The sequence below is a fragment of the Oncorhynchus nerka genome, linkage group LG11 (assembly GCF_034236695.1).
Source record: "Oncorhynchus nerka isolate Pitt River linkage group LG11, Oner_Uvic_2.0, whole genome shotgun sequence".
NCBI lineage: Eukaryota > Metazoa > Chordata > Actinopteri > Salmoniformes > Salmonidae > Oncorhynchus > Oncorhynchus nerka.
Genome location: NC_088406.1, coordinates 58904934 through 58916304, shown reverse-complemented (window position 1 = coordinate 58916304; position 11371 = coordinate 58904934). Strand labels below are relative to the sequence as shown.

Here is an 11371-nt window from a genome sequence, read left to right as displayed (position 1 = left end):
AATAATTGTATTATAATGATTATAGTACAAATGTGTATTTTAGGGTACTACCACATTGACAAAGTAATTAGTTCCTTTTGAGAATACATTATTGTACCCTGTGGTGGGTATTGAGGGTACACAAAATACAGTACGTTTGTATCTTTGAAAAAACAGAAAAGTAGCTTCAAAGTAGAGTGGGATGATTGCATATTTTATATTCAAAATATAGGGTACAAAAATTTACCATTATACTAGGTTATCTGCACATGTACCCTAAAAGGTACTGAACAGTACCATGTGAGTGTCACGCCCTGGCCATATATATGCTTTTATTCTCTATTTTGGTTAGGCCAGGGTATGACAAGGGTGGGCATTCTATGTTCATTTTCTATGTTTTGTTTTTCTTTGTTGTTTGGCCAGGTGTGGTTCTCAATCAGAGGCAGCTGTCTATCATTGTCTCTGATTGAGAACCATACTTAGGTAGCCTTTTCCCACCTGAGTTTTGTGGGTAGTTGCTTTCTGTTTTTGTGTCTGCACCAGACAGAACTGTTTCTGGTGTTGTTGTTTTAATCAGTGTTCAGTTCCATTAATAAAAGGATGAACAGGTACCACGCTGCACTTTGGTCCTCACCTTCTTCCACCAACAGCCGTTAGTGAGATTATTATGTGTACCTCTCTTATTATGTTTAACCCAGTGAACAATTTGTACCCTAACCGTACCCTTATATATCATTTTTTACCACTGATATGTGACAGAGCTGTGAATTCAGGAGATGCTAATAGACTACTTAAAGGGGTAGTTCTCCCAAAACGTTTGCCAACATTTTCATGTTGTAAAGACTAGGGGCACGATTAGCAGTATGGAACGTTCAGATAGAAATAGTAGAATATGTAGAACAAACATGCATCTCTAACATGTAGAATATGGCATCACATCTCTATTCATGGTATTTCTATCTTCAACGTTCGAGAAGGATTCGCAACTGAACATTGCCCAACTGGCCATATTCCACGACACGATTGGTTACTCTCCCTTTAATTAATACAACAGATGAGAGAAAGGGTGTTAAATGTCTACCACGCTGTAGCGCAGCCCTCAGTGCGTCTGCTTTAGAACAGCCCCCTGTAGAATGCATACAAAAACCAATATGATTCACGCAGTTTCAGATTCACAGAAATGTCCATTCCTGACGGGAAAAGGCTGAGTAGGATGGAGAAAAAAGCTTCACGGCTTCAAAGGGACACAGCTTCGGATGACTTTATTGATTTTGTTTAACATTTTTTTTAAATGATCAGTGCTGTAGAATAACATTCTAATATTCAGTCTTGTGTAGTTTAGTGATTACAGTCATTTCCTCCATGTAGAAGTTTGAGTTTATTAACATCAAAGACAGTGACTTGGAGAAGAAGGCGGCAAAGCAGAACCAAGGCAATTAAGTGGAGCAGCTGTATAGAGCGGTGGGAATTCCAGCTAAGACATGCGTAGTCTGGTCCTGGATCTGTTTGTGCCATCAGGCCATGACAACAACCATATTGTCGGCTATAGAGCACAAACAGATCTGGGATCAGGCAAGAAAACATTCCTCCTTGCTTTCAGTTCCACCATCACCTAGGTCCTAAGGAATCCATGCCAATAGCTCACACTGTAATTTAAGGTTAACATTTGAAAGTGAACATGAACTGTAGCCTACTGTGGATGAAGTCAATATTGTGTGTGTGCAACTTCTCGAGTTGGCTTGAAAAACCACCAGCATCAATCAATCAATGGGAAAATATTCATCGCCACCATTTGGTTTGGGTTGGGCAACATTGGACAAATGTTTCAACATTGTTTTGGGTTGCCAGGCGCCTGCTCTGTCATGATTAGGAGTCGGGCCTAAGTTTAGAAAGGCTAAGGCTATTAGTCAGACAGACCACTGCTAGTGTTCGGTCCCACAGCGTCCTGACTGACCTGCTGGACTGTGTTGTCATGGTTACCACCCCATAACAAGGAAGTGGCAGCAGAGTGGTGGGGGAATGCAAGGGGAGACATTCCGTATTGAAGTCCCACCGTCTTTAGTGGCTCTGACGTAAGACCACCCATTGTAGACATGCCCCTATTAAATGAGCCCGGCAGCAGGAGGCATTGTGCGATAAGATGTGGGAGGCCGCTCTTGTAAAGGGCCATCCTTGTAAAAGACTGGACATTGTGTTAAGTCTGGCGGAGAGGAGATCTGTCATACACTCTAACTGTGACTGTAGATGGGAAAAGAGAGGGAGTGAGAGGAGCATTGTGCCTCGCTCTTTAGCCATAAGACATGTCGTAGGCCAGCGTCCCAAATATAACACACTACTTTTGATCAGAGCCCTATAGGGTGCCATTTGAGACACAGCCCGTCCGGGCTGACGTATGGCCTCTGGGTCTTTTGTGACATTCACTGCCTCCCTTCATTTGCATTGCAGAGAGCAGGGAGATAAAAATATCCTGGCCTACTGCAGGGATGTGGCCTGTAGGATTGATTTAGGCTTGCTCTGAGAGTTACAGACAGAAATGGTACAACAGCTGTATGGAGAGTACAGTAGATTGAACTTGTTGATTCAAGACCAGTTGAATTGAGCGCCTCAGTGTATGGTCTGTGAACAACGATGCTGTTCATTGTGACAATTTCAAGAGAGGAAAAAGTCTGGTTAAGCATTTCCTCTCACCTTCACCTTCACTACTTCCAAGCCTCCATATACAGTTTGCTACATGTAAACATATTGCAAGCTCTACGTATAATAAAAAATAGTATGTCTTTACACTATGTACACAGAGTGGACGGCTAATCGGCTAAGCCCGTGATTTGTAGTATCCGTTCTAATTCGTTCAGTGCAATGGAAATGTAGGGAGGATTTCTACTCTTATTTACAATTCAGGAGACACTACTGATGATGGGGCGGCTACATCAAGCTTCAAGTTAATGCACTCTAGTTGTTGTTATTTAAGTCAATGGCACAATGCTGTTTCAAAGGCAAGTGGTGTGACAAGCTGGCCTAGTTCCAGATCTGTTTGTGCTGGCTTGCCAATGACCATAGGAGTGGACAAGACAGCACAAACGAGTCAGTCTAGTGAGGAGCAATTGCAGGGCTGAAGAATCTACGGTATTACTTGAATCACGACCATTGGCGGTCAAGGAACACAATTACGCAATGTCATGTAGTACAAAAATCAGATGACAACATTCACAGTAGAAAAGTCAAGGATTACAAAGACGATTATTGTGACAAAACACAGAGACAAACAACACCATGTTGGGTGTTACTTCAGTCTGAAGAGCTACATGTTCAATGCTGTTTTTCATAGCATTAGCGTTCGTCTAGGTATAGCATATAGCAGGAAAGATATTTCCTTTGTGTGCACGTCTACTCAATGCTAGAATGGAGGCGTTTTATCGAGAGCATTTAGAAACATTGCTTGTGATTGATACATAAATACAAATGTCAAAAGTACCACAAGTACATGAAAATACATTGCATGACCAAGTACATGTTGTACTGTATTCTGAGAGGTAAAGGTAAAACTTTACAGTGGAATCATACCAAAGGACTAACTGGAGTATCATAAACAGAGGATAATGGCTCAATAACTTTCTGTACTTGCTAATAGTAACAGTTAATGCACTTGATACAGTACACAATAGGATACCTGATTCAATCAAACCCTGACAACCAGGTTTCCAAAACAAGTGAAAAACAACATTCTTTATTGACAATTCAAATTTTGTTCAGTTTCCTAATATCTGACTGCACATATTATTTTGTCCAAGACAATGCAGCACATCAGCAATAATGTTTATTTAACTTAACCTCGGAAACCTGGATACCCAGTTGGATTGAATAGGGCCTATGGGCATTTCTTTTGTGTCCTTTTTTTAATACTATATACTATTTCTGCAATGTCAAGTATAACCGAGGTATAACTTCAGTGGAGCAGGAAAGGAACTCAGTGGCCAACTGCTGAGGAGTACAATGACACTGAGAGCAGGGTCTTATTCAGTAGTACAAACGGAAAACGAAAACGGTTGTTTCTTATTGGTTTCTCGTGAATAAGGCCCTGAATAATTATTTTCACTGTTGTCCCGCCCATAGTATCTGAGTGGACACTGATTGGACCAGCTCTTTTTTTGCCAATCCCAAGTGAACCCTAATGGATCAGACTCACACTAAATCAGTGAAGTGAAGCAATAGAAGAACAGAGTGATATTCAGTGTGGACTCCAGGCTACTGTATAGTATAGCTGTGCAAAGGAAAGTAGAGAACCACAGAAATCAAAGATACAATCACAACAGCAGCAAGGCAGCATCTCACAAAGCTCATACCCTGAATGAAGACACTAACATAGTCCCCAAATTGTCAAAGCTAATTAGCAGCATTCAAACATGTTCAGTAGTGGTTTTTCAGTAACACTTCATTTTACAGTCACTGTTTACCAGGTAGTTACCTAGAAAGTACTTGTTAAAATGGTAATTATCTAATAATTGCATAGTAATCACACTTCAGTTTCTACGAGATTCATTGACACACGTGTCTCTATATACCATTTGGTAACAGTAAATTACCAATAGTGTTGAATTCTTTGAGGTGAGTACCAGAAAATATTACTACCACATAGTTTTTAAGTAAATACCATGTAAACACCATCGTAAAATGGTCTGTTAAAAAAAAAAGCATTCTAATTTTTCTTCTATTTTGACATGTCATTATACAGTATTACATAGAGTTTAAGACCACAAAGCAGGCAAAGAAGGCTCCTAGGAAAAAAGGGGGATTTTGCCATTTGTCAGTTCTGTCTCCCCGTGAAGAATGCTCAAAAACAAACGGGGGCTCACGAAAAAAATAATCTTATCTACAGAGAGGTTACATAGAGTGCATTATATATTTTGCAGTTCATATAATACGTTTTGACAGAGCCCTGTACATTGACTTGATATGGATGAGGTGGGATGTCATAGAGTAGCTAATGAAAGAGGACATAAAATGTCCATCTACAGTACGTGGGGGGAAAACCATAGTACATTTCTTTTTCTCTGGCTCCAATCGAGCTCCACCATATTTGAGTACTACTTCCAGGTGGGCTTGATGGTCCTACATGACGTAATGGATTGTACAGATTTCTCGGAGAAGCTGCTGCTCTTGCGTGAGCGCTCGCGGGTGGGCGGCGGTGGGGTGTCGCTACGCTGGGTGCTCGCCCGGCTTGACGCCTTAACGCTCTGCACCCTCTGCAGACCACCCACTTGGGCCTTCTCCTTCTCCTCCCTCCGGGGTGAATGCTGCCCCCCTTTGGCAGGAGGTGTGGTTGTGGCGGCGGCTGGAGGCCGAGCGGGTGCTTGACTCTGGGAGCTGCTGCGGGACCGGAGAGAGGGGCTCCTGGAGGGGGTCGGAGGGTTGGAGAGGGCGAGAGCGAGTTCCTTCTTGGTGGTCCTAGAGGAGGAGGCCACAGTGTTGCGGGCCCAGCCAGGCAGGGTGGCTGATGGGGTTTTGGAGCTGTGGGTAGGTGTTTCGGGAGCACTAGCCTCAGAGGGTGCCCCAATCTGACCTTGGGCCTGGGCAGCCAGGGCTCTCATGGTGGCGCGGCACATCTTTGCCTCCGGCGGTGGCTTGGGCAGGTTCCTCAGCGGCTTTGCGCTGGGCTTGCGGAAGGAGGGCTTTCGTGGGTTGAGGTCACATGCCCAGCCTGAGAGGCCGGTGCTCCCCTGGGATTTGGTCTCCTCTGGGGGCAAGCTGGAGTGGCGGGGGGGCCTACCGATCTTCTCGCCCCGCCCCCTGGCTGGGGTGCTCTTGTCACGGAGAGGCTGCCTGGGTACTGCACCCTCATGGCTCCCGGCTGGTCTCTCCACCCGCCTGGCGTTGCTGCCAGTCCGGCTGAGCTTGGTGATGGGCACCACCTTCCGCATGCCCTGGTTCTCAGTGGTTGTCAACATCCTGACGCTGCGACCCACTCCGCTGTTTTTGGAAACCTTTGACACATTCTTGTTCTTGGAGTGTGTTGGTTTAGGGCTATACGTCTCTACAGCTTTCTCGCCCACCTGCCTACCCTCTGCCGTGTCCCAGCTATCTGTGTCCCCCTCTTCCGTGGTAACGAAGGAGCCGACGGATGGGGCACGTTCGTCTCTGGACTTTGACGCCAACATCTCATTTGTGGAGGCGGAGACGGACTGATCGTTTGTGGATGTGGAATCAAAGTTGGAGTTGGAGGACAGCGAGCTGGGGTCTTGAAGGTTCCCCTGGACGTTGTTGCAGTCAGTGTTTTCTACGTCAGGGACCAATCCTTCCCTCATTAGAGGCGAGCTTTCGATCTCAGAGTAGTCAAGCGCTACGGAGCAGTCAGTTTCTGTGCAGTCTAAGATGTAGAAAACCGGTTTCTTATTGGATACGGAGGGGTCAAGAGGGAGGGTCGTGTCGCAGGTGGTTGAGGAGATGGTGCTGCTGTCTTCTTCTTCCTCCTTCTGAAGCGAGCCCACCACAAACTGAGAGGACGCCATATCACCTTCCCACGCCGCGGGCTCTGGACCTCTTTCCAAACTCTTTGGACAAGGAGGAGGAGTCTCCAAAATGAGTGTCTTTGGAGATTCCCTCTCCCTTTCCATGTCCGTCACCACCACGTTTTCGTGGTCGACAAAGTGCATGTGATTTGTGTTATTGTTCGGACTTGGGGGGTCAAACGGTTGAATTCCCGGAACTAGCGTGTGCCTCTCCACGCTGACGTTCATGTGTGCCGTGATGCTCGCTCCGGGGTTGGGAGTCTTCTGAAAGACGTTACGGTTGTGACATGAGCGAGGCAGATAGCTCCCCTCGGACACGGTCGTGTAGTTGTTATTATTGTTATACGTTTCCTCATTGACATTAAAGCATGTGGAAGAGTACATGGCCAAGGGGCTGATGGGCTCTGTCTCGGCCCGGTGTGACGCGGCCAGCACCTGCCGCCCATTCCCCAGCTCGCGGTTATCGTCCTGGGACACAAGCCAGGGGGCGGTTCTCCGTTGAAGGGTGCGGCCGGAGCGCGGCAGGCTGTTGAACTTGTTGGCATAGTCTGCTGGCAGCGCCGCGCCACTGCCGAACAGCTCCAGATAGCCGTGAAGCTCGCGGTCGGCCATGGAGGCCACAGTGTGGCGGTGGCGACGGGCGCTGGCTGAACGACCCAGGGGGCTGTGGGGGCTGGCGGGACGCTGCTGGAGGAAGTCAAGTAGGCCCTCCTTGGTGAGCATGTCCACGTCGTTCTCGCTGCTGCTGCGGCCAAAACCTCCGTTACCAGCGACAGCACCCTGCTGCTGGTCAGCATTCCAGGCAAAGCGCTTCTCCTCCAGCTCTCTGAGACGCCGCTGCCTGGCCATCTCCTTCAGCTCCCGCTCCAGGTTATCCTGACAGAGACAGCGAAAGGACGGGCTAATTAATAACATTTTGTGTACAGTGCCTTCAGGAAAGTATTCAGACCCCTTGACTTCTTCCACATTTTGTTATATGTTTACATACACCTACATCAGTATGTTCTTTTAAAGAGTTTATCATTTTTTGTTACTTCAGGAAATGCAATGCAGGATAACGTGAGTTACTTATCTGAAACTACATAGTAGAGTCTTTAAAGATTTGAATAGAAATGTTTAAAGAAAAAACACCTCACCTTGACAGCCTTTTTGAACTTGAGACAGAAGTCCTGGAAGATGCGGAAGCACTCGTCCAGCATGAAGGTGTCCTTGTCTTCACAGAAGAAGTCAATAAGCGCATTTCCCTCCTTCCGCAGGTCCAGCCTGCGCCTCTTCAGATCTTGTAGGGTCCTTGTGGAGCTCTGTTGGGAATGACAGACAATGGATGACAGACACATAGATTAGATATATAAAGAACAAAACAAATTTGAAAATATTATTACCATCAAAATATACCAAAAACAGGGGGCTTGGTGATACTGTATATCAGGGATGTAGGATAGTATGAATGGTAAGCACTTATCAACATGCAAAATACATATGGACTCATATTGGCCCATATTTGTTATGCTTATGGGGTGTTCTTCCAATTGAGATCATGGTGGTAAGTTATCTGATATACATTTATTTGTCTACTATATGTACAGACACACCTCACATGACATTGTTACAATGTTACAGTCACCCTAGGATCCGTTTTGATATCACAACTGGCTAAGGATGCCTTCACTGTGTGCCGCCCTCATGCGCCGTAATCAGCACAGAGTAGAATTCCCTAATTAGATTCTGACTGAATGTGCTCCCACCTGCAGGAAGGGGTCCAGCTGCTCCAGGAGCTCTGGTTCACTCTGGACCTTCTCCTCCAAGGATCTGGTCCTGACGTAGAGAGACGAGAACTCCAACTCGATGTTTTCCACTGATATTCTGCGGGGATATGCAAATCATCCAAAGCCTGTTAAAATACATTGTGTGGCTCAGTTGGTAGAGCGTGGCGCTCACAACGTGGACCATGTTACACTGTATGGCACTTGTCTATATCTACAGTGCATTCGATAATGGTGAAGGCACGACAGTTAGAGAGGCTGGAAGTAAGGATGACGTGTTAGCATATCCACAGCAGAGCGCGAACTGTTGGCACACCAGGAGAGAGGGAGAGCTGAACTGTAGCATGCAGAAGTGACCTTGTAAAAGAGCTTGACAGCCACAGGGAAGAGAATGCATCCTAAACAGTGCAGTATACTGCCAGAGCCATTGGGAGCTTAAATTCATTTGAAATTCAACTCAAGGCGTTCGTAGGGATCTGTGATTTCATTCAGTGCTTCTGTTATTCTAGCCAATAATCAACCTCTTCATTTGATTGCATTTAAACTATGAACATGTATTGTACCATATATTTTTTCTATTGCGTTAAAGCTGCAGTCTGCGATACATTAAACAGCAAAGGAGTCACCTCGCCACTTGGTAAACAGCTAGGTATGCAGCTGGATAAATGTAACCAGACTTAAAGATGCAGTCTTATTAAAGCCGCAGTCTGCAGTTCAGAAAACAACAAACAGGACACCCCACCACTTGTTTAGGTAAACGGCTAAGGGATTGGGGTGGGGCTGCAGAAATGTTACTAGACTGCAGCATTAAGCACAAATCATCATCCAGTAGTAGTCATATAAAGGCAACATATACAGATATGTCTAATGGAGGGAAATAATCATGCTAATGCTAAGAGCAGTGGCTGAAGCAAGAATTTGCTTCCTGCAACACTAACTCAAAAAAGTTCTGGGACACTGTAAAGTCCATGGAGAATAAGAACACCTCCTCCCAGCTGCCCACTGCACTGAAGATAGGAAACACTGTCACCACTGATAAATCCACCATAATTGAGAATTTCAATAAGCATTTTTCTACGGCTGGCCATGCTTTCCACCTGGCAACTCCTACCCCGGTCAACAGCACTGCACCCCCAACAGCAACTCGCCCAAGCCTTCCCCATTTCTCCTTCTCCCAAATCCATTCAGCTGAAGTTCTGAAAGAGCTGAAAAATCTGGACCCCTACAAATCAGCCGGGCTAGACAATCTGGACCCTTTCTTTCTAAAATTATCTGCCGAAATTGTTGCCACCCCTATTACTAGCCTGTTCAACCTCTCTTTCGTGTCATCTGAGATTCCCAAAGATTGGAAAGCAGCTGCGGTCATCCCCCTCTTCAAAGTGGGGGACACTCTTGACCCAAACTGTTACAGACCTATATCTATCCTACCATGCCTTTCTAAGGTCTTCGAAAGCCAAGTCAACAAACAGATTACCGACCATTTCGAATCTCACCATACCTTCTCTGCTATGCAATCTGGTTTCAGAGCTGGTCATGGGTGCACCTCAGCCACGCTCAAGGTCCTAAACGATATCTTAACCGCCATCGATAAGAAACATGCAACATACTGTGCAGCCGTATTCATTGATCTGGCCAAGGCTTTCGACTCTGTCAACCACCGCATCCTCATCGGCAGACTCGACAGCCTTGGTTTCTCAAATGATTGCCTCGCCTGGTTCACCAACTACTTCTCTGATAGAGTTCAGTGTGTCAAATCGGAGGGTCTGCTGTCCGGACCTCTGGCAGTCTCTATGGGGGTGCCACAGGGTTCAATTCTTGGACCGACTCTCTTCTCTGTATACATCAATGAGGTCGCTCTTGCTGCTGGTGAGTCTCTGATCCACCTCTACGCAGACGACACCATTCTGTATACTTCCGGCCCTTCTTTGGACACTGTGTTAACAACCCTCCAGGCAAGCTTCAATGCCATACAACTCTCCTTCCGTGGCCTCCAATTGCTCTTAAATACAAGTAAAACTAAATGCATGCTCTTCAACCGATCGCTACCTGCACCTACCTGCCTGTCCAACATCACGGCTCTGACTTAGAATACGTGGACAACTACAAATACTTAGGTGTCTGGTTAGACTGTAAACTCTCCTTCCAGACCCATATCAAACATCTCCAATCCAAAGTTAAATCTAGAATTGGCTTCCTATTTCGCAACAAAGCATCCTTCACTCATGCTGCCAAACATACCCTTGTAAAATTGACCATCCTACCAATCCTCGACTTTGGCGATGTCATTTACAAAATAGCCTCCAATACCCTACTCAACAAATTGGATGCAGTCTATCACAGTGCAATCCGTTTTGTCACCAAATCCCCATATACTACCCACCATTGCGACCTGTACGCTCTCGTTGGCTGGCCCTCGCTTCATACTCGTCGCCAAACCCACTGGCTCCATGTCATCTACAAGACCCTGCTAGGTAAAGTCCCCCTTATCTCAGCTCGCTGGTCACCATAGCATCTCCCACCTGTAGCACACGCTCCAGCAGGTATATCTCTAGTCACCCCCAAAACCAATTCTTTCTTTGGCCGCCTCTCCTTCCAGTTCTCTGCTGCCAATGACTGGAACGAACTACAAAAATCTCTTAAATTGGAAACACTTATCTCCCTCACTAGCTTTAAGCACCAACTGTCAGAGCATCTTACAGATTACTGCACCTGTACATAGCCCACCTATAATTTAGCCCAAACAACTACCTCTTTCCCAACTGTATTTAATTTATTTATTTATTTTGCTCCTTTGCACCCCATTATTTTTATTTCTACTTTGCACATTCTTCCATTGCAAAACTACCATTCCAGTGTTTTACTTGCTATATTGTATTTACTTTGCCACCATGGCCTTTTTTGCCTTTACCTCCCTTCTCACCTAATTTGCTCACATTGTATATAGACTTTTTTTTTTTTACTGTATTATTGACTGTATGTTTGTTTTACTCCATGTGTAACTCTGTGTCGTTGTATGTGCCGAACTGCTTTGCTTTATCTTGGCCAGGTCGCAATTGTAAATGAGAACTTGTTCTCAACTTGCTTACCTGGTTAAATAAAGGTGAAATAAAAAAAATAAAAATAAAA

The 11371-nt window shown here is 45.5% G+C and overlaps 1 protein-coding gene across 1 annotated transcript in view; it reads right to left on the bottom strand.

Annotated features, from left to right (window-relative positions):
- Positions 1-1230: 1230 nt before the first annotated feature.
- Positions 1231-11371, bottom strand: part of fhdc1 (FH2 domain containing 1) — a 32998-nt gene continuing 22857 nt past the window's right edge. Inside the window, exons 9-11 of the mRNA XM_029673849.2 lie at positions 8228-8345; positions 7619-7783; positions 1231-7358 (exon numbers count right to left, since the gene is read on the bottom strand). Coding sequence (XP_029529709.1) covers positions 5061-7358; positions 7619-7783; positions 8228-8345 — 2581 coding nt within the window. The 3' untranslated portion in view covers positions 1231-5060. The remainder of the gene's footprint in view (positions 7359-7618; positions 7784-8227; positions 8346-11371) is intronic.